Here is a 25,081-nt window from a genome sequence, read left to right as displayed (position 1 = left end):
AGCTTAAAGTGGAATCAGAATAAATGTTTCAGGGCTTTTGGTACCTGTCTCCTAGTGTAATAGACACCAAGATGATAGTATTTTCAGAAAAAAAAGTCTCGTAGATGTTCTTTTTTATTCATCATCTTCACTCCCTGGAAAATCAAATCTTTTTGACGCTGCAATGCACATTCCTCAACTCATCTCAACTTATTAATAATAATAATAACAATAATAATAATAATATTTATATATATATATATATATATATATATATATATATATACAGAGCTCAAGGACACGTTTCATTCCATTCCGGGCTAATAGACACAGTGGAGGACACTAATAAACAACATTAAACAAACAAGAGGCAACACACAAAGCACCAAACAGACACAAAAACAGATCAATACAGACAGACAAGGACAAAAATGAATCAGAGATGGAGACGAAGACAAACAAAGGAGGAATGATATAAATATTTCAGCTGTTAGGGGAAGATGCAAAGAAGAACTGCATGTGTTGTGAATTAAGTTGTGATTTAAAAGTTAAAATGATCATCATTTGCATTCAGTAAGAACTACAAAACTCCACAGAAGTTCAATTGCACATATAACTGGGAGCATGAAATGAAATATTAGTTATTTTGACTCAAAATGAATGATTACACAGACTGTCCGATCCTCCATTCAACAAAGACATTTATTTTGTTATACTTGACTAATTACTTTTATTTGTCTTTTTTGGGGTTTGTGTTGGTTCACATTGATTATTTTTCACATTTTTAAATTCTTGAATAACAAATGTCTGGTGTTGCTACAAAAGATTTACGAATAAATCCGATCATATCCAGCTTGATAAACTTGGCCCATTGTGGGTCTTTGGCTGTGGATCTTCCCACACACTTTTCCCTTTTCTTAACTATCCCTTGTTTGAGAAAAAATGGTTTATTCATTGTGAAGAGACAGTTACTGTATGTGACAAGCTCTTTTCTGAGTGTTCTACCAGCTTGCAGCTGTTCAATGCCAGAATGTTTTGTTCTCTCAAACTGATGGAGAAATGGAGCTTTCCATCACTAAAAAAATATTTCAATTTTTTCAAATTTATAAACCTTATATATAGCAAATATAGTATCATATAGATGTGTCAGATGACTCCTAGTGATGACCCTCATCATAAGCACCGCTGACGGCTGACCTTGATGCAAACATGTATGGCATAACTCCAAAAAACACACCTCTCATCACATGAAGGCAGCAGTGAGAAGTCTTCAACTGTTCTTTAAAAAGCTCTTGTTGAACTTATAATGATCATAATTAGATAGCTCACAAAGCTACTGTGAAGTCAGAATAAATTAAATCTCAGATCCTATACTGGTGCAAATCAGTGTAATGAAGCATAAGTCTGACCCGCTCACTTCATGTTTCTAAAGGAAATACATCAACATAATGAATTAAATCACAACCTCTAAGCTATTTTATTCCAAGACGTGTGGGCTTTTTTCTTGATTTTGAAGGTCTCTGCTTTTTTTTATGCATAAACCTAGCTAAGAGGAAGAGAGAGAGAGAGAGAGAGAGAGAGAGAGAGAGAGAGGAAGCATGAGAAAGAGAAAGAAAGAGAGCGGCAGGCAGACAGAAAAAGAGAGAGATAGAGAGAGAGAGACAGACAGACTAAGAGGGAGAAAGAGAGGAAGAGTGAGAGAATGTGTGAGAGAGAAATAGACAGACAGACAGGGAGATATATAGAGAGAGAGAGACAGAGCGATAGAGGCAGGCAGACAAAAGAGAGAGAGAGAGAGAGAGAGAGAGAGAGAGAGAGAGAAATGTCATTCACAATACCAGTCTGTAGCTCGATTGCTGGCACACTCAGCCAGGACTCTCAATTGTCATTCAACAAAAACACTGTAGCTATATAATCAAGCACTAAGGAGGGAAGCATGGACCCTGCTACAGTTATTCACATACGTGCCACTGTATCTGAAAGAGCATTTTACAAACATCCAGGACACGGGTGTAGCAACAGGAGTGACAGAAAAACATCCTCTTTTATGGTCTAAGGTAAACAGATGGTTTTACTCTTCTTCCGGAGAGATGACAAGCAAAACAGTCAGGTGTATAAAACAGTATCTGCAGAATGCTACCTCCTCAGTGAAACACAGGAGAGACAAAGACAATAAAGGAATGACCGTGAAAAGTCTGATAGACAAAGAGAGAGGGAAAATATTGTTGAGAAACTACTGAGCCTCAGAAAAACACAAAGGCAGAAAAGAAGAGAATGGCCAATAGAAGGACAAAGTACAAGAGACAAGACTACAAGAGTATCTGGTTGATCAAAAGCATTAAACAGACTAGCAAGTGCTGCTGCTAAATATGAAAGACTGTTGATTCTCTATATCTTTTGTATTGTTAACAATTGTGAAAAGGAAATGTTAATATATGCCTCAATCACCAGACATGGCCTGAGTCCATGCAATATCAACTGATAACTGTATACACTGTATAATAACAGTAGATTTTACAAAAAAATTGCTGCCAACCTGGGCTGCTAGGTGATTTAAGTGAACAGCTGCGAAACAGATTTACAATAATGAACTGCACTCTAAGCAGTTGCCAGTAAATGACTGTAAAATTGACACCAATTGTTTACTGCATGTAGAATAGAACAGAACTTCAGGGCTACACGTGGCCTAAATTCAACTGCTTACATAATTCCTCTGACTTCCCTATGCATGCTATTCTTGGATGACTATATAGGAGTTCGGAGCGCAACGAAGGAGAAAACTAGCAGCAACTAAAATTTCCACAACCCACAGTGAAAGCACAGGGGGAAAATCAGCACAAGAGCCATGGCATCATATATTTCGCTTTCATTTGTCATAGCGACACTCGTCGGCTTCCTACAGTGATGGTGGAACCCGGTATAAACAATTGTTTCTTCAGCTGGTCAGGCAAAACACACTCTTGTGGATTAGGATCTCTTCCAGCATGAGTAAATCTTTCAGTGTGAGGCTGTGTGTGAGCTTGTGGTGTAAACCTCACTGTTTAGATGGATGGATGTGTGGTTTTAACTGTGCTTAATCTCCTTCCTTCAACAGAAGCAGCCTTCCCATGACCTCTTTACACTGAACGATGTGGAGGACAATTAATTGCCATATACAGCACTGAAATTAATGATTTAATTGTTGTTTTCAGTTGACTTTATGCCACTCATACGCCTAACATTAGCAGTAATTAGAAAAAGTTTGCTGAAGGTAAAATTTCTGTTTGACTTTTAGACTACAAAACAAAAAAAGTAAAGAAATGGCAAAAATAATAACAAATATATATATAATGTACTACAGCAAAAACAAATAATTGGTGCACAGCCCGAGTGTAGACTAGGCTAGATGCAGTTTGATCCTTTCTTGCAAGCTTTCTTTCAAAAAAAAAAGAAGAAGAAGAATAGTGTACCTCCTGTTCTGGTTTGTATTTTTATCTGTTTAGAAGTCATTTTTTGTTGAAAGCAAATAATGTATGGGTATACAGCTACTTCTCCTATACACACAAGCAAATTCCTAATAAAAAGAATAAAGTAAAAAAGAAATCAGGATCGATGCTAAGCTTGTTCCATAGAAGCTGCTTGTGCCGTTTTATCTCTCATCCAACAAAGATGTATACTTTCTCTAAAACTGTACCAGCAAAAAAAAAAAAAAAAATATATATATATATATATATATATATATATATATATATATATATATATATATGTATGTATATATATATGTATATATATATATATATACACTATATCGCCAAAAGTATTCGTTCACCTGCCTTGACTCGCATATGAACTTAAATGACATCCCATTCCTAATCCATAGGGTTCAATATGACGTCGGTCCACCCTTTGCAGCTATAACAGCTTCAACTCTTCTGGGAAGGCTGTCCACAAGGTTTAGGAGTGTGTTTATGGGAATTTTTGACCATTGTCCAGAAGCGCATTTGTGAGGTCACACACTGATGTTGGACGAGAAGGCCTGGCTCTCAGTCTCCGCTCTAATTCATCCCAAAGGTGTTCTATCGGGTTGAGGTCAGGACTCTGTGCAGGCCAGTCAAGTTCATCCACACCAGACTCTGTCATCCATGTCTTTATGGACCTTGCTTTGTGCACTGGTGCACAGTCATGTTGGAAGAGGAAGGGGCCAGCTCCAAACTGTTCCCACAAAGTTGGGAGCATGGAATTGTCCAAAATGTCTTGGTATGCTGAAGCATTCAGAGTTCCTTTCACTGGAACTAAGGGGCCAAGCCCAGCTCCTGAAAAACAACCCCACACCATAATCCCCCCTCCACCAAACTTTACACTTGGCACAATGCAGTCAGACAAGTACCGTTCTCCTGGCAACCGCCAAACCCAGACTCATCCATCAGATTGCCAGATGGAGAAGCGCGATTGGTCACTCCAGAGAACGCATCTCCACTGCTCTAGAGTCCAGTGGCGGTGTGCTTTACACCACTGCATGCTTTGCATTGCACTTGGTGATGTATGGCTTGGATGCAGCTGCTCGGCCATGGAAACCCATTCCATGAAGCTCTCTGCACACTGTTCTTGAGCTAATCTGAAGGCCACATGAAGTTTGGAGGTCTGTAGCGATTGACTCTGCAGAAAGTTGGCGACCTCTTCGCACTATGCGCCTCAGCATCCGCTGACCCCGCTCCATCAGTTTACGTGGCCTACCACTTCGTGGCTGAGTTGCTGTCGTTCCCAAACACTTCCACATTCTTATAATACAGCTGACAGTTGACTGTGGAATATTTAAGAGCGAGGAAATTTCACGACTGGATTTGTTGCACAGGTGGCATCCTATCACAGTTCCACGCTGGAATTCACTGAGCTCCTGAGAGCGACCCATTCTTTCACAAATGTTTGTAAAAACAGTCTGCATGCCTAGGTGCTTGATTTTATACACCTGTGGCCATGGAAGTGATTGGAACACCTGATTCTGATTATTTGGATGGGTGAGCGAATACTTTTGGCAATATAGTGTATATATATATATATATATATATATATAAAACAAAAATAAACCACAAGCAAACTGACATTCATTCATTTTTTTCATGTAAGCTTTTTGTCCATCTTCATTTTCTTGTATTTTCATTCCTAACCAAATTTCTTTTTAAACAATTTGACATTGCCATATTATATAATAAGATATTACTATGTACTTTCATAGCAGCCAACATAATCTCTCTCTCTCTCTCTCTCTCTCACTTTTCTTTTTTTTTAAACCTATCCTTTTTTCATGCTGGGCTTAAACAACAGTGTTCCTGCACACCATAACTACGATGCAGAAATACAATTGTCATCGCTGTGACAGTTTCGTTTATCTCTCGAGTTGGTGAAAAAGCCAGACTAGACCCCTAAGTTCTGTTGGTTTCTTTTTTTGGTCTTGTTCCCCCTGAGTCTGTCTGTGGTTTTACATTATTTTTGCTGGGAGACAGATGGTAAAGCGGAGAGCTATTTTATACAAAGACAGACAACTGTTTAGTCACTCTTATCAGACCTGTCCTGTTGTTATCTTTAACAGCCATTAACAAATCCTGGAGGAGCTCCCTCGATGTCTGGTGACATGCTAACGAACTAGGCGATAATGAATTACAACACCGTCTCTCTTTCTCTGGCGTATATATATATATATATATATATATATATATATATATATATATATATATATATATACACACTCAGGTCCCATTTCTAAAATCACCGTCATCCTTCTCTCATTTCCTTCCCCCCACCTACACAGCCGCCCTCAATTCAGCAGTCCAGGAAAGGGCTATGAATATTTAAAAAGTGTCAGGCTCCTCAGAACAGAGGTCTCAAAGTGACAGGCACACAGCATAGTCTATCTCACATGGGGACACCAAGAGGCAAACAAGAGGTACAAAAAAATCAGACAGGCATAGGCAGGGAATGCAACAATAAGAGTGTAATTACAGAACGGCTCCGGTGTCAGGCAAGCAGCTCCCTTTAATGAATCCATTAGCGCCTCACTGGATGAAAGAGACAGGGGAGCACAAAGAGCTGTGCTTAAATCCATTACCATACACATGACGAAGCAGGAGACGCTGCATGAGCTGTCTACCTTTCCCTAAAGGCTACCACCCGTGCGCAGCCATGTGTGTCAGTTTTTTTTTCAGTCGTAGGTCTGAAAAGCTCATCTTTTGTCTTTCATGATGGGAACTGCGACGTCAAACAAAGATTATTCGCTGCTCTCTTGACAAGATGAAGTTGTTAGGTAGATTTCTGATTAAAGACAGGTGGCATGCATGTATGGTGTGCATGTTTGCATCTCTATTCAGAGGATAATGGAGCTACACAAAGAACTATAACGTGAATTTAGCATGCATTGTTGAATAGTATTACAGCATTACACTGTAATGACAGTGCTAGATATCTCAGTAGCCACCGTATATAAAACTTGCTTATTTTACCTAAAACTATTCAGACAAAGTTTAAACAAAACATCCAGGAATCTCTAATTATTAATTTACAGTGTTTAACAAGATATCTCTTCTGCCACAACAGTTCAGCAGGCACGCATTAAAGAAAGATTTTGTATTATTATGCTTAAATAGTAGAATTATGTAGATAAATCTGAGAAAGTTTGTTATACCTTAACGAAACTCAATAATCTACCTCAAGTTCAGCAAAACAGTCATGGGGGCTCATTTATCAAGCTGAATATGAACAGATTTATTTGCAAATTGTTGCATTTACACATTGAATGTGGTATTCATGAAAATCCTGCAATATGGAATTCACCTATATCCTAGAAGTCTTATCCTATTAACTGCTCCTGAGCTTGTAGGTTTACATATAAGGAACCTCGCGAAAACTTGATCGATAAGCTATAAATCAAGTATATCTTCTTATATAATCACATACTCGTAAATACAATTTTGTGAAACTCAGTTGTTTCGTATTACTGACAAGAAATATGACTAACCATTCAATTAGGACAAAAGAAATGACACCCTATTAAATTAATCCAGCTCTTCTGAGATGATTTATGGAGATCACATGTTTACAAAACAAAGCAGTGTAACTAAAATTTGCACTTACAAAACTGACAGTATTTTTTTAGTATTGTGTGAGCTGTGAAAAGATTTACAAACAGCTTTGCTAAAAGACTGATAAATTATTCTAAATGACTTTTCTTTCAGTAAAGACATGCTAGGAAATCAGTTCTAGCATGGCAGTCTAGCAACTGCGCTTAAAAATGCATCCAGGCTTCTTACATTTCCATGTAAGGGCAGAAACGTTTGAATGCATTAAGATTGAACATACATTGAATATACATTAAAGATTGCATATAAAATTCAGATTACACTCAATCCTAGCTCTCCTGGGTGATTCCCTGCTGCCTATTCAGTCAAGCACACTTGCTATCTTAGCCAGACAACATATCTTGCTTACATGGTTCCATCATTTTTGCCCAGATGGTCAACATTTCCAGCAGAAAGTTGATTTGGAAAAATGAGTTAGGATCAGAGAAGGAGATTAGCTGGGTGAGGTAGGACATAACTACAGGCCATTGGGTGAGAGAAGTGTGATTCTAAAGTAAACCAGAAGAAAGCATTTTTATGTTAAAGCACTTTGAAAATATGAGTTATCTTTTTTTTTTTTTTTTCAATTTTGAAAGTGCCCTCTGACCAACTGCATATAGAGGACAGTGTATTGTTGTTGACATCTGCAGGTCTGTACTGTATATATACGAAAAGCTTAAATAAATAGCTTGGTAAACTTCCCTAGCACATACAATCACGTACAATGTTTCTATATGAATACACTCCATTTCCACTGACAGATCCCCACGAGCAAATACAAAAGCTATTTCTCAGTGCATTTGGACAGTCTGTCTTAGAAATGAGAAGCTCTCAAAAAGCATGCTTTTTATTTCTACATCACTGAAACAACTGACTTTTCAATCCAACTTTCATTTCTTCTGAAAGATCCAGATGTGAAAATCCAAACTTTAATTATTTTTCTCTGCAGCATTTGCTCCATAATAAGGCAGAAAGAAAGCTTTCTCAATTGTCAAGCTTTCTCAATAACTGATGCTAGAAATCCATGTAACATAAACCACACCTGTTATGCTCCCTCTATTCAGTTGTCCAGTAGTGTACCTACAGTAGTGTACTTGAAGGAGTTTATTTACGAAATATGGCTCACTTCATGTAATATTCACTGTCTTTTGTAAGATCTCAAGCCTATAACACATAACGTGACTGGGTTCCCATTATACTCCCTTGAAACTCTGTGAAACCCCAAGCTTGGTAACACTCACGCTGACATTGGCCATCGATCTCCTCAAAGCCAGGCCTGCACACGCAGCGTCCAATCGGCACAAGCCAGCCTCCATCTGCACTGCAGAACATCCGTGGTGCCTCCAGCTCTTCAGCATACTCCACACAAGACCCTCGCACCTCCACCAGCGCCTGGTCTCCACCTGTCACCGTGTCAGAGAAAAGTGCCAGGTTCGTCACGGCCAGCGGGCATCGCTTATAGAACACCCGAACTGATACCAGGGCGATGCAGGCACCCAGGTCCTGGAATGCTAAGTAGAGGCCTCGTTTGCTGAGTCCCCCGATGTGGCGCACCTCTGTGTTGAGCTTCATGACACGCTCCCCTACATCGCTCTGAGTGAAGCTCTCGTCTGCTGCGATCGTATCGATTTTGACATACTGGCTCTCACGAGCATGCCGTAATGGTGGGGGTGGCACTGCGCCATCCGATTCATGGTAGTAGACATTGAAAGTCTCCTTGCAGGTTCCGGGTACACCAGGCAGGCTGTTGCAGTCACGCAGTGTGAATTTGAGTTCAACATAAACGCGGCGTGCACCAGCACGTGGGATCAGTCCTGTCCGCAACCAGTTGTTCTGATTGGCCTCCATCACATTGCACACCTGGTATGTGCGCATGGGAATGTTACGCTCATCCATCACACTGATCTCCTCCCACTGTATGTGAAAAGACACAGACAACATGAGAAATAGCCCTACCTTGTAACTCACCTACAATTAGCAGGCTACAAAGTCCAAAAGGTCTAGCTTTTACTCTTAAGACCTAAAGTTTGCAATATGAAGATGACCAACTCATTATTTCCAATGCGCATACATACTAATCATTGTCACCTCGCTATGTCCTGCAAGCCCCATATCTGACCCCCTGTCTTTCTAACATAAAACCCTCACAATCCAATAGATTTTTTGATGGGCTACACAATATACCCATCCCAGTCCACGTTTCTATGGTTCAATGATGTGTTCATAATAAATATATGGCACCGTTAGTACTGCAAACTGCTGGAAATGGTAGGGATGATAAAGGATTAAGAATTGGAGTGTATTACTAAGGAAATTTATATTAAAGCTGTCAAGCACTCATTTGGTTAGTAAGATGCAACAAATAAACAAGATGAGGCTGTAATTGGAAACATCTACGTCATTAATCTATCCGACTCACACAGTGTTACTGAACTGAATATGGTCTACATGCGAAAAAGAGACAGTTCAGTGATTAAAATAGAATTATGAACCATGGCTCTAAGTGAAAAGTGCACCATTTGGTCAGATCATGTGTTGTGTATCATCTCAATGACAAGTGTGCCCTTGTTCTGCTAATGTTAGATAATAACATATCTTTAATACCAAGTAAAAATCTGTTGAGCGGCTTCAAATAAAAGCTTTTATTCAAGGTGTACGTCTAGTGCACTCTGAGATTTTTTGTCCTGAGTGAAGAGACTTTGACAGTTAAATGATTAAAAAGGAGACTTAATTAAATGCTGTATTAAAAGTCAGTAATCAACAAGAACAAACAGCTTGAACAGTAGGACGCTGGTTCTCTCTCAGAAACAGGAGGGAGCCACCTCTAAATCAACATTTCCATTTTATAGCCAAATAACTTGCCCACAACAGTCCTTGCTTTCTTTCAATACTCATTTATTCATTTATTCATGATTTAGAACGGTGGCGGAATCTGGGAAGTATTACCCTTATTTTAAAGGGCTGTGATTGAAATTGTCATTTTCTGTAATAAGCAAAAATATCTGCCTGAGAGGCCAGGGGTCACAGATGAGTGAAATTCTGCCTTCAAACCCAGGAGAATAATAGCAGAGCCACCTGGCTGTGAGGTCAAAGGGTTACTAAAAAACACAAACTGACCTGACAATTGAGCTTTTGTCTGGAGTAAGTGATTCTTTTGAAAATATATATATATATTGTATGACAGAGGGATGTGGGAGAACGTTCCACCTTTTATTTTGTGGACTTTTTCTCAAAATATTGTTCCTTTCCCTGACAGAGGATCAGCAAACCAAAAGCAGATAAAGTATGGATTCCAGACAGGAAACATAAATTCATTACATACTAAACTACCCAAACACAAAGCATACGTCTTGTGAGTAAGGAAACCTTGAAATCTACTTACCCCTTCTGATGGGTAGGCCTCCCAGCCTAGATCTCCTGGAGCTGACATGGAGTCCAGAAGGGTAACTGGAGAGAGAGCGAGAGAAAGAGAGAGAGAGAGATTAATTTTGATGTACATTTAGGAAGTATGCTTACTCATGCATCTTGCCCACATGTTTATTAAAGTCTGCAAGGCATTTTTCATTTGCAAAAAAACTTCAATCATAAAAACCCTTTACAAATATTTGTATTCCTAAAAATGGCAAAGTCCTGGTGCTTTTACGTCTGATTGACCTATAATGAATACAATGTAATATCTAACGATTACTGTGGCTTATAAAAGATCATATATAAAACATTAATTTAAGTTTAATCTTAAAAAAATATGCATCTGAAACCGGTTTTACAGTTAAAAACCATTCTGTTATGAGAATAAAAAGCACTTTTATTACCTTGTTAAATCTATTGCTTAAACAACATTTATTAGGAGGTTACAAAAAGTGTTCAAGTTCTTTTTATATAAGTCAGACTGTCTCCCTGTAGCCTAAGCCCTGAACTTCCCATTTTAAGCATTATCCCAAACCAATTACAGCCCGGGCAAGCAGAGCGATTAATTTTTAATCACATTCAAACCTCAGATGTTCCTCCTCTTTTATGCTGTGTGTCAGCTTCTCATTCTCCTGTTGCATACCTTATGGCATTAAATTGAAAAATGTAGCATAATTCAAAAATCTGTGTTGGACCTCTAATTAAAAGTAAATTGTGTGTGTAAGCTTAGATGACACTCATATAATTAAAATACTTTATACAATGCTTTGCGGGTTTTTATCAGGTTAGGTGTAATTATGGGTTTCATGCTGAGGAAGATTTAATGTAAAGGGGGAAAGAAAACATGCTTTTATAAGTTACAGTTGTCTTTACTGATGTCAAGGGCTACCAGTGTATTACTCAGAGGATGTTAAACCTACACTATAATAGATCTATCCAGACAGGCTAAAAAGTATACGCAATTTTACTCCAAGGTATATTTATAGTAATAAAACAGAAAAAAAAACTAGTGTCAGGATGTGTGGTGATGTGCCATTTACACTGCCTGTAATATAATAAAATGATAATCTGATAAAAGCACCAGAATACACCCTCCGTAGAGCTGACATATAATGCTTACAAAAATAAGGAGCTCTTCAGGGAGAAAGGGAAAATGCTTCAATTTCTTTACATTTTATTCTGACAGCAAATTGGCTGATTCCTGCAAAACAGCAAAGAGATGAACACCGGGAGAGACACACATACACAGAGGGAGAGAGAGCGAGAGAGAGAGAGAGAGAGAGAGAGAGGGAGGGAGAGAGAAAGAGTAAAAGAACAAGAATGCTCTCCAAGCTCTTGTTACACCTATAGGATAGAGTTACAGAAGGTATGGAAAAGTTCAATACCCTTTCAATACTACAATACTGCAACATGATTTTGATTCAACAAGGTTTATTTAGTCACAATGGATACTATATATAGCCAGGACAACACTTATTCTGCCATTATACTTTTAAGATGAATCAAATTGTTCAGGCTAATGTATTATTCCTTCAGACAAAAGGAATACTTTCAGCTAGGTGTAGCACATCCAGACTTTTGGGTGTACACATATTTATTCATTTTTCCCCAGTGCCATTTTGCTATGAAGAATCACAATAACTATCAACATAGACCGATACAGTATTGATTTTAAAAAAAATGAAATCAATAGTGATTACAACATAGCCCACATTTGTATCTAGGATACATTTGTGTCTTGGATACAATTCATTACATTACATAACATGATACTACTGCATAAATTACACTTGCTTAAAGTGAAAAAAGAAGACATGCTAAAAAAAAGTCTCTTCTTTATCCTTCATCCCTAAATCTACCTCTGCCATTTTCCCATAATAAATTCCTTGGGGGCCTAATAGATCACATCAAGGTCAGAGATCAGGTTTACCCAATTTAACCAATAAATTGCATCATCAACAAGCACCTTCAGTGCATGCAGGAGCCATAGAGAGAATAAACAGCAAAACCATCAAGCTGATATATTCAGCTAAGCATTTATATTAACCTCATACTGTGTGCCTTCGCAGCTTCTATAAAATAATGCACTAAGAGTGTATTTTAGTAGTGCCATATGTGATTATTTACTGCTTTACTGCATATATATAAAACCAAAGACTCTTTGTAATTCTAGTAAATAGGAAGAGTTTAATTCTGTCTGACTTTTTGCACATATGTGACATAAGAATATGCCTAGGAAGAAAACTAATATACATTGGAGTAAGAGGAAGTGAGCTGTCAGGTGTGAATGGTGCAGTCCACAGGGAGACGATAGCTCACTGTGGGGCTAAAGAAAGCCTCCAACAGGAAACTGTCAACTGAGTTCCTAGACTTTTTAAAATAGGCCTAGCATGAAGTAAAAGAAAAGAAAAGAGACTCAGGCAAGAACTGAAACTTTCCAGGTTTCACTGAACAAGGGAAAGATTAAAAAAAAACTTTTGACCTAAAAAATGTTACTAAATTATGCTTATTTTAGAAGATAGGTCCCTCACACTCTTATACCTAAATGTGAGTATCGCAGCATTTAGTCAGTTTGTTCATCTTCCAGTAACTGGCAGAAGACTGAGAACTAATGAGCCACAAGGTTTGCTGACAGGAAGTCATGACCTGCAGCAGTTTATCACAGAAGAGTTAAGCCGAAGACGCTGAGAGCTCCTGCGCCACAGATATGGACATATCTGATGATAAGGTAGCCACCAGTATTTTATCTCTGAGAAAGACCTCCAAGGCTCTGTGGTAGGAGATAACCAGTACACAGATGTTCACTTGGATAAAATGTACATTTCTAAGCCAATGTAGAGCAAAATGAAAGGTCCAAAAACAGGAAGTACTGACTACACAGTACTATGCCCTACATCTGTACGACGTTAGCAAGAAAATATGAAAGTAGATAGAATAATGGATACACAGCTTGCACTTAGATAACAGGTTAACTCCTTACATTAAGGTTCCTTTAATAGACATTCTTTAATGAAGTAATTAATTTGTTAACAAAGTAACTTGAATATAACCCAAATAACCCAAACAATCAGTGCTCCTATCAAATCATAATGCTCACATTGAGTAAATATTTAAAAAATTAAGCCCACAATGATGAATACTAACCAAAATCTTCATTAGCCTGTTGATGATTGTGAATAAGCAGAATTTAACATCAATCTGAATTGCAAGTTCCAATTTTTATTCTGAATGAATTTTCAAAAAGCATTTTTAAATTGTATTTGCAATTGTGTTTTTGTGACATAATTCAAATGAAAATGCAAACAAAGTATCACCATTTGCATTTCTGTTTACATGAACATACAATATCTGGCAAATTTCACATAGAAAAGCAACATTTGCAATTGCATGTCCCATGTCTTACGGTATGACCCTGTTATATCAAAATATCAAAATATCAATAGCAAGTGCCTTGCTTGCTATTTCACTTCCTCGGCATCATGTATGGAGTCGGTCAAAATTCTAATGAAAACGTAATTCCTATGCATTTGCATTTCCGCTGCCTTACACAGAAACCTGTGAATCAGTGTTGGAGTGGGAGTGTAAGAATAATGCACCTTTGTATTTGGAAGTGGTGTCTGTGACAGTGGACTGCATTTCAGAGCACTTTGCAGCCAAGGGTCATGAAGGAGAATGTGCTAAACAGACGAAATTGGTAATTGCTACTGCTATTTTGATATGACATGGCCATACCTTGGAAGACATTGGAAATGTCACTGCAAATGAGCATTGCTTTTTCATATAAACAAAAATGCAAATGTTATACATGATTTCATTTAAATTATGCCACAGTTTATACAAAAGTGAAATTCTGAAAAGCTTCTATGTAGATTTCAGTAAGTTATCAACATTTAGGAACATTGTGTAAATTAATTATGCAAATCTGTATTCAGTTAATTTTTTGGCATGATTTAAATAAAATATTAGTCAATGCAAGTAAATGACAAACATCAATTTATCCATGTATTCTTTGTTATTTTTTTAACATGATCTATTAGTTCTGAAATGAAGTATTTTATAATGTGAACTAATGCTATAGATAATGTTATTTAATGATGAATTAATGTAAAGTGTTATCACCAATACGTTCCCAATAACATCCAGTAGATTGCAGACTAATGGCGGCCAATTTCACACCAGAAGTGACGATACTATTCATTTTACACTGGGCATTTCTTACACATAGATCATTCATTTCTGGCTTTAATTCATTGCTCCACTGTATTTTAACCTCTCTGCTTTATGGCAGTTTGAACTTTCATGAAATTTGTATTTTACCCAATGCCAGAGCTATTGGCTGCTAAGGATAAAACATTGAGCTGACATTCAGTGAAGCTTTTATCAGTGCCTATAAGCTATTTCTGATGATTATTTATCTATATCTCTGTAACATAAACAAATGCACTGACACTGTGCATTATTTAATTGCAGTGCAAAAACACACCTTAATAACACTTCACTGAAGCCAGATTACCCTATATTACTGATTAAACAAATATTTACCTAATAATACTTAAGGATACTGAAATACTAGCAATTAGGCAGAAGGTACATCCCTACTACAAGCCAAAACATTACATAATTACATAATTAACATTATGTATATATTATAATGTAAACGCAGGGCCCTGGGAAGAACAAGACATTTGGGACTTGTCTCTGTCAATGCCCAGACTACCTTTCAAACAGGAAGCACTTAAACAAGCGAGTAGAGGAACAGAAAGGCGCAGAACCGTTTTCCAAATTAACAGTGTGTATAATGCGTTTCACAGAACACTGACAGACTCCAGAAAGCAGCTTGTAACGATGACTGATACAAATAGGCCTGTTAGATGGAGCGTGAGATGGTGACCTGTAGGCAGACACAGGAGGAAAGAAAGCACACTCTTGGGATGCCTCATTAGAAGAACACACATCTTGCCCCACACCTGCCCCTGTTTGTGTGTGTGCCTCCTGCTCTAAAGCTGATCAGATATATAGTCTCAGGAGAGATCTCAGCACAAGGCACTGTTACACACCTCTGAGGACAAGATGATGAATGACATCATCATCTTCCGGATCTGAGTTTATATCGGGCCGTTCTACACTTTACAACAGCGCAAAAGGCATTACGGGGGGGGGCCCTTTCAGAGGAAGTCCCTGCATTTCAGCAGTGATTTGCCTTTGTATCAGCTTTAGCACAATAAACGGTGCAGACAATATTATGATCTGTTCTTAATCAAAATAAGAACAGTATTTCATGGGGTGGTACAAGATAAGAAACCAGCAGTTTTCAAAGCTTGACAGGACCATGTGCAGGTCGACAGCTACAAAATAACACTGCTCACATAAAGTCCATAAATGTTTACCATTTCAAACAGAGCTCTGTTGTCATTAGCATGGCAGCCAGTAGCCAGACAGTGAACATGCTAATAAAGCTAAAAGATTGGGTTGGATGAAATGAATAAACCTACGAGATCGTTAAAGGTCTCATACACCCAGATCCTTTTTAATCATGTCTAATTAGGTGGACTAACAAGGTACTAGGAGTGTCTAGTAACAAGCTCTAATATGTCACTACTGAGACACTGCTAGGACATTCACTAGATGCATACTTACAAAATTGTACACCTGTATCTAGGGCTAAGCAATACTGCTAAAATCAAATAAATAAATGAACGTGTATGAAAAATAACCATTTATTTCAATGATTTTTTTGTATTAAAATGGTCTTTCTATGAAGATGTAGATGTGCAAAAATAGTAATAGCACTATCTACAGCTACTACTGCTCTAAGGATAGAATAGGAAAGGAAATGATACTTAAAGTAAACATTGTTGGCTCTGTTTGCTAGAGATAGGCACCATGGGCACCATCTCTTCCATGATATAAAATGTCACCATATCAATAATTCCTTTCCTCTTGGGGCAATGTTTCAGCTAATGCTGAGTTTGACTTGAGGTTGTAACTTGTAATTCCTAAACTCCTACCTGTAAAAACCAAAGAAAACACCCCCTCTAACTGAAATTCCTACATGTCACTTTGGGGTATACTTCTCAACTCTGAGCTCCTTTGCATCAAATCAAGTCAAACATCTACTCTAAGCACCAGAAATAACCAAAGCAACATTTCTCTTTAAGTGGGTTATCCTGGATATACAAGTATTAGTACAGCTTTATATCACTCAACAAATAGATAAGTTCGCTTGTAAAATCTAAAACACTGACTTGTTGTTTGAAAAGGAAAATGTACATCATTTATCACGGCTAGCTTGCTATCTTCTTTAAGTTAAGTGAAGACAAAAATCCATGTTTTCCACGTTGTCTGTCAAACATGCCGAGGTTGAAAATGCTATAATTCTGACAGCTGAATTCACTCTTACTGGTAAGTTGAATGCACCATTATATCAGGACTTTCCATTATACATGGACTTAAGCAAACTGCTTATTTATCTTAGTGGTTGTGCATACAGGAAGGCTCTTTTTCCATCATATTGGTTAAAAAATATCAAAAGAATTCAAATATTACATGTAAATGTATACAATCATGTTCAGAACATTTTGAAATTGTGTTAAAACTTTCAGTCGAATTAATGGAATTAATCAGGAAAATTGCTCAGCACTACCTGTATCATTGGTGGGCCTGCTTACTTAAACTTACTTAAACTTAAATAACTGAGTGTACATCAGAAGAGTTGTAAAGATATCTTAATGTTCATAATGTGTAAAGGACAAGGCAAGGTGGAGACACATGGAGAGGAAACTGGAGTGTGGAGAGGATTAGGATGGTGGCGTAAACTAACAGAGACAGGAATTCCATTTCCCTCCTAGTTCTAATGAAAAATCAACAAACCCAACTTGAATCCTCCAAGAGATTTGAGCCCTGTGACTAAAGCCTACCCATGGTTCCTCTACCCCTGAGTAGATGAAAGCTCACTTATAACTGAATACCTTCTATTCTGTTTCTTATGGCTAATCCAATTCTTTATGGTACGTGTCCACTTCAGTGCTCTGCTTTTTTTTTCTTATTTCAATGGAGTACTCACATGATGGCAAAAGTTGAGTGTGTTTAGCCGGTCAGTTGACAGCTTCCCCAAATCCAAATCAAAGTCATATAAATGCCTAATGATGGCAAGTAAAAAGAAGCTTTGGGGGCTGCATTGGGCCACAAAATCCACAAGTGAACAGTGGACACTGATCAACCAGAGGGTCAGCTTTGATTCAGCTCCTATTTTAATGTGTGACTATTCGTAAGAATTAATGGTATTAAGTCCGTTGCTAAGAAAAGGAAGGAGAAAAATCTGAAATTAAAGTGATGTAATCAACCTTTGCATTTTTTCCCACTGTATAAAATGTCCCCTATTGAGAAAGCTTTACTAAATGTCAACTCATTATTTCAGCATGTAGCCCTACTGTAGCTGCAGCCAGTCTGTCGTTATTTAACTCTGGATGAATTTTAAACCTTGAGAAAGTTTTACCTGCCAAAGAATTGAGGAGTGAAAATCTCACTTAATTAAAAAACTTAGCAACATATATAATAACCGGCCTTTTTTTTTAGTTCCTGCATACCTCTACCCTGCACTTCACGACAGTGTAGCTCTCTGTATCAAAATATTTCAGATATTTTCATGTCTTTATGTACAGCATAATGAATGCATGAATTGTGATTTATATGTTTGAATACTGGCAACTCAAAAGGTGAACCAGGTCATGTGAGTGAAAAATCCTGCTATAGAGATTTTGATCAAGTCTCAGCAGCCTGAACAAGGTTATTTATTTGTTTATATAATAATAGGTCTGATAGAGATAAGGCTTAAACTTTGGAGTCAGGAGAGGTAAGAGCAAGCAGAGGCCATGGGAACTCATTCTTCTTTAGAGGATGGTGGCTTTTGATAAAATCAGTTTAGAGAGCTGAAGCACTTGCATCTAAATCAATTCATGTGCCACATTAATCCTCTCTTGTGAATGCAGCTGCTCACACCGACTTCATAAGTAAACTTGAGCCTGTTCCAAGAGTGAAGATACAGTATAAACTGCTTATGGCATCTGTTTCTTGTGAAAGATGGGTTTTAGTGGTGCAACAATACTGCATATCATATCATTCAACATGAGGCTGTTGGTGCAGTTGGTTGGTTGTATGTGTCTCAGGGGAAGCGTGTATTTAGCCTTCACGCACCTCGGTTAATAGCTGTAGCAAGGAGAAGAACCGAATGTTGGATGGGATTTGGCTAAGACCAAGAAAAAAAGACAGAAAGAAAGAAAGAAAGAAAGAAAGAAAGAAAGAAAGAAAGAAAGAAAGAAAGAAAGAAAGAAAGAAAGAAAGAAAGAAAGAAAGAAAGAAGTTAGTGGTTAGCATGTTTGCTTCGTACTGCTGGGGTTGGGGATTTCATATTAGCATTATTAGCCATTATAAACTTAAAAATCATTATTATTAGCAATAATGGCTTCAGCCGGCTGCAAACTGAAACTGGAAATCCTCCTCAAATATTTAAGGTCTGGGAGCACTATGGCTTCCTGGTATGTTATGATGCTCACCAATAAATGAGGGGTGGAGTATTACAGCCTAACATATCAATGATAACATATCAACCTAACATATCTTGATATCGGACTATAAAAGCAGATGAAACCACAGAAACTGGTTTGTATTCAGTAGTAGGAAATGCAGGACAAAATCACATCAAGAGCTACAGAAAGCTGTGTGACTCTGACAGCAGGATCAGAGAAGCCAGGTGCTTCAGTTTCATGGAAGTATGATCGAACTTTAATTTCCCAGTCTACATGTCTGAGAAAATGTTAATCAATGAAAGACCAAGTTGTAGAACTAAGACCACTGATTGAGCCAATTAAGCGACTTCATTACCACCCTTGAACAAAACCAACTGGTTCATGCTGCTCAAGATCTCAGATCAGAAAATAATAGCAAAGCGACAGCACGAGAGAAAGAATGGGCCTTCCTTCACCATGGCCTCTAAACAGAGTAGAAAAGAAGATTTTTTCTCATGCTAATTTCTCTGCCACAGTGCCAAGTAGTGAGAACAATGACCATGAAGAAGGCCTCTCCAAACACAGTAGGACCGCTTACAAAAAAGAGAGCTAATGAGAGTGTGTAGCCAAAGATGTGGAATCTAAAGGTCTCATGAAGATATAGGAGCAGTGCCTGTATGTACGAGTTGAGTCATTTAAACAGCCTACCTATGTCTGATTCCCATCTGTGTTTAATGTAGTATAGGTAAAGGATGCATTAAATTGGAATTATGCTTAATGTTTAAAAGTCAGTTCAAAAGAAATCCTTTGTTGTTGTCTGAATCTCCTTCTCATACAGATATATGCACTACTCTGCTGAAGTTTCTGGCCTATTAAAATGATGGTGAAGCAATATAATAGCAATAATAGCAACTGAAGCCATTTGCTGAAAAAACATTAATGGAAATAGAAAACAATTTCCTGTGATTTTCTAAGGGTAGTCCCAAAAGACCTAAACTGGCCTCAGCATTCCATAAACCTCCAGTTGCTGCACATTGTTGGAATGGTCTTTAGTGTATTACAATATATTTTGCTTTGGCTTCCTACAAAAATAATGGTTCCCTATCCACACTGTGCTCTACATTTTTGTTTCTTGTCAAATTTTTTTCTTCTTGTCCCTGAAGCAATAAATTTGGTGCTGGATGACTCTGCCAGACACTATACAAGCCTTGACTGGTTCTCTTTCTGTCCCATGAGGAAATGACCTTTAAGATGCAGACAGTTTTTGAGAACTTCCTCTGCATGTTCTGCCTGTACTGCCCAGTTTCTCCAAATTTCTTTATAAAAGTCTAAACATTATCTGCTGAAATCGGGGTATTGCTTGTCCAAATGCATTTCAAAAGACAATGACGTTTTGGATTCAAGGTTAATTAAGCAAAAGATTTTTCAATTAGATTTTAAATTATGAAATTATTATTTGCTTTTATTTAATAATCTAATATATGGATGCTATTTTGAATATGTTGTGGATGATTCAATAAGTTAATGCTATACAGATACATACTATATACTATACTGATTTGTTTAATGCATTTAAACTGCTTTGTAAGTCACCAGACGAAAATAGCTAAAAGGTTTTCATTAAGGTAAAACCTTCAGAATGTCTAAAACAGCATGGATACAGTACATGCTAGGAACATTTCTGGTTGTTTTAATTACATAAGCACACACCCAGTCAAAAACTACATATGTTTACCACAGTCGCACAATAAGGCACATGGAAGATGCACTGCCTCAAAACTCTATATCTCTAGTGTTTAGAGATATCATACAGTCAAATTCCATCACCTCTTGACGTAGCAGGTTAAGAACGCTAAAATGAAACAAATCCTGTCTAAATTTATGAGTGCAATCAATTAGACAAACATTAACACAGAAGAAAATTTTACAGAAGACAAGGTGTAGGGCTCAACTGTCTGCACCCACCATGCACACACACATGCGCACACACACACACACACACACACAAGACCTCCAGGGTACCACCTGCTGTATATAACAAGGACTGCAAGCTGCACGACTGATGCTGATTTTCTAATGAACCCAACTGAATCAACACTACACGCTGACATAATTACAGGAAATTGGATTACAAAACGCAGCAGAGGAGCTTATTTATCATTTATAGTTAAAGAAATCTCATGTTAAAACTCCTTCCACATCATAAAAATTCAGGCCTATGATACCAAAATTATTTTATTATTATTATTATTATTATATTACATTATTATAACATTATATTATCATTATTTACAAATAAAGTTGTGGTACTATATCAGTCATAAAAGACACAAAACACTGAAAGTTGACTTTTTATTCCCCAATAACAGCTTAAAGTGTTTTATTCTTCTTGTACTACAGCAATTTGCCAACGATTTTTTTTTTAATGAATGAGATATCACACTTCTAACTGCTCCATAAAACTTACATTATAGCAGCTATTTACAGTCATCTCCTCACCAGCCTCATTTTATTTTCTCTCTTCAAGTTCATAAGGCTTAAAAAATATGCAGCTTGTCATTTATATGCAGAGAAACCGGCAGGCAGAAAGTCCTCTGTCCTGAAGACTCTAATAGAAAACTTGGTAAATGTTGCAAAGTGCTGACTCCCAAGTTCCTTAACTGCTAAATAAATGTGACCTTACAGAAAACTCTATCTATGATGATAGGTTTTTCTTTGTTGAATGCCACAAGTTAGTCCGTGTATATTATAAGAACTAGATAACATCCACCATACTGTACAAAGTCCTTGAGAATCAAAACGTATTGAGAACGTATTTAATAAGTGTGTATTAAATGTAAACCTGTATTTTTAATTACTTCTTGAACTACACTCAGGGCTGCTGTCAGAGAAAATGTCTTAATGTCTGTATAACTAATGATATTCAAGAATGGAACAGAGCTGTTACTAAATAAGAGAAGCCAATTACTAAATAAGAGTTAGCTGTACCATTTGTCAATGTTTCGAAAACAGGAAAACCTACTTTTTATTTTTTTTTTTATTTTTTTTTTTACAAGTACAGTTACATGTAAGCTACTAAAGATAAATTATTATGTTTCCCTGCTAAACAAATAATATTTGCACTACAGGATTGAGCTTTCCTATACTACCTTTGGACTTTGTACACAAAACCTTGACATTAAGACGTGTGGTTGTCATACCACTGAGTTTAAACCTCTTTCTAGTCCTGACACAGCTATTTCTTAACCCTGATCCACCAGTAACGACAGGCAAATGACAGTATACATGCAAAGCCAAATGCAAACTTAGAAAATGAAAAGCAAAAAAAAAACTGAATTGGAAAATTAAGTTTACAGCGCGCGCTTCTTTTGCCGTAGACTTGGTGCGAGTCTAGGACCACTCCAGCAGCAGCATCTCACAAGCGATGTGTTTCTGCTTTGTTCAGGTTACAGTTTAGTCTCTCACACAAGCACACAAAATACATTTCATGAATTCTCTTATTCCGTGACTTTGTATATGAATTAGTCTGATCATATGGATTAACGCCTGTTAGGCAGCAGTAAAAAAAAAACCCATCTGGAAAACAATTAAGGAGTGTATACAGCCACTGAATGTTAGAATACTGCAGGATATACAACTGTCACTTTAATCCGGGAAAACATTATCCGTTTCGTTAATCGCCGTGTACACTGCCGAGCTGACTCGCATTAGTCTCGGTTTATTCCTTCACTTGGATTCTAAGGGAGAGAGCCGTTCAAAGTGGACCGCGATCTCCGTTATCAGCCACCAAACGCGCGCGCGCATAAATAATAATAAAAGCGTGGGTTATATAATAACTGTTTTAAAGCTTACCTTCATTATCCGGATAGTTTCTCAGTGCTTCACAGTCTAGTAAAGTGTAAAGAACAAAAAGAAAAAGGGATGAGTAAATCCGACAGAGAGCCATGGTCAGGCTGCTCGCGCATCCCGGTGCGCAAACTTGGTTTGTATGAAGCAATGAGAGAGAGCGCGAGCTGGAAGGAGGATCCGTCAGGAGAGCGCCCTGTCAATCAGATTGCAATGGGCGGGGCTTGTGTAAGACGCTGAAAAGGCGAATTCGTTATTAAACGTTGATCATCGACTGAGCAGTGATAAATAAAACCACACTTTGGCTGCCTATAGTTCTAAGATCCGTGCATTGTTGCTTTCATGTCCTGTTTATACTCACAAGGAACAATTAGCACTTACTATTAAAATAAAATGTGTAAGAAAATATAGTACATTAAGGTGTAAGAATCTATAGAGGAGGTAAAGAAGTTGTTTTAATGAGTTGTGGCTACAAAATAATATACTCTGGCCATAAGTTGGCACATTTCCCTTCAAAAATTGTTAGTTTGTTTTTGCTATACACTGAAGACATTCGTGTTTAAGCCCAAAAGATGAATATGAGATGATAGTTTAGAATTTCCGCTCTCATTTCCTGATATTTTAATCTGGATATGTTATATGACTTCAAAATGCACCTTTTGTGGCAGACTACCCAATTTTTAGGTGACCACACATGTTGGAAGATATAGTCTTAAATATCACTTCATATTTGGCTGCATAATCCCTCGCTTGAAATAACTTCGACACGGTGACTGCTCCATTCTTCTTTTGTGATGCTTTTTCAGGCTTGTACAACAGCTTCTTTCAGTCGTTATTTGTTTTGTGGGGGTTCCCCCTTCAGTCTTTACTTCAAGAGGTGAAACGTGTGTTCAATTGGTTTAAGGTCTGGTGATTGACTTGGCCAGTGGAAAACACCCTGATGAAGTCATTTGTTGTGTTGATGGTTTGCTTTGGGTCATGGCTGCATGGTGATAATGGATTTTGATACCTTCACTCCTACCATATAGAGGTTGTTGGTGATGTCACTGACTGTTGTTTTGGGGTTTTTCTTTGCAGTCCTCACTATATTTCTGTCAACAGCTGCTGATGTTTTCCTTGGCTAACCTGTTTGATTTTCTAGTTTTTAGTAAGACCAGTGGGTTCTTTTTTTATCATGACATTCGTAGTTGCTATATTGGTTATACCAAATTCTTGTACAATGCCTCTGTTCTACTGTATATTCCCCATTTTTTCAGTATCAGAATAGTATCAGAATAGTTTATTAGTTGCGTCTCAGATCGCAAGACCCTTCAGCGGATAGTGAGGACAGCTGAGAAGATCATCGGAGTCTCTCTCCCCTCTATCACAGACATTTACACCGCACGCTGCATCCGCAAAGCCATCAGCATTGTGGCTGACCCCACACACCCCTCACACACACTCTTCACCCTCCTGCCATCTGGAAAGAGGTACTGGAGCATTCGGGCCCTCACAACCAGACTGTGTAACAGTTTCTTTCCTCAAGCCATTAGGCTCCTCAACACCCGGGACTGAACTGTTCTACACTCTCACACACACTCTCACTCAGGACTGAACTGTTCTACACTCTCTCACACACACACACACACTCTCACTCAGGACTGAACTGTTCTACACTCTCTCACACACACACACACTCTCTCACTCAGGACTGAACTGTTCTACACTCTCTCACACACACACACACTCTCACTCAGGACTGAACTGTATACTAACTCTCTGTCTCTCTCACACACAGATACACACACTCTCTCACTCAGGACTGAACTGTTCTACACTCTCTCACACACACACACACTCTCACTCAGGACTGAACTGTTCTACACTCTCTCACACACACACACACTCTCACTCAGGACTGAACTGTTCTACACTCTCTCACACACACACACACTCTCACTCAGGACTGAACTGTTCTACACTCTCTCACACACACACACACACTCTCACTCAGGACTGAACTGTTCTACACTCTCTCACACACACACACACTCTCACTCAGGACTGAACTGTTCTACACTCTCTCACACACACACACACTCTCACTCAGGACTGAACTGTATACTAACTCTCTGTCTCTCTCACACACAGATACACACACTCTCTCTTGACTGTGTGGACGCACACACACACATAATTTATACTGTTCATTACTTATTGCACTACCTCTACCTGTCATCCGCTGCTATAGTTATACTTATGTTTATTCTATTTGCA

At 37.9% G+C, this 25,081-nt stretch overlaps 1 protein-coding gene across 1 annotated transcript in view; it reads right to left on the bottom strand.

Annotated features, from left to right (window-relative positions):
* ek1 (eph-like kinase 1) overlaps positions 1-22,957 on the bottom strand; it is a 76,880-nt gene extending 53,923 nt beyond the window's left edge. The window contains exons 1-3 of the mRNA XM_058377083.1: positions 22,832-22,957; positions 10,450-10,514; positions 8,309-8,981 (exon numbers count right to left, since the gene is read on the bottom strand). Coding sequence (XP_058233066.1) covers positions 8,309-8,981; positions 10,450-10,514; positions 22,832-22,925 — 832 coding nt within the window. The 5' untranslated portion in view covers positions 22,926-22,957. The remainder of the gene's footprint in view (positions 1-8,308; positions 8,982-10,449; positions 10,515-22,831) is intronic.
* Positions 22,958-25,081: the final 2,124 nt, after the last annotated feature.

This window comes from Hemibagrus wyckioides, linkage group LG23, assembly GCF_019097595.1.
Source record: "Hemibagrus wyckioides isolate EC202008001 linkage group LG23, SWU_Hwy_1.0, whole genome shotgun sequence".
Taxonomy (NCBI): domain Eukaryota; kingdom Metazoa; phylum Chordata; class Actinopteri; order Siluriformes; family Bagridae; genus Hemibagrus; species Hemibagrus wyckioides.
The sequence above is the reverse complement of the archived record's forward strand: the minus strand, read 5'-3'. Positions and strand labels throughout refer to the sequence as shown.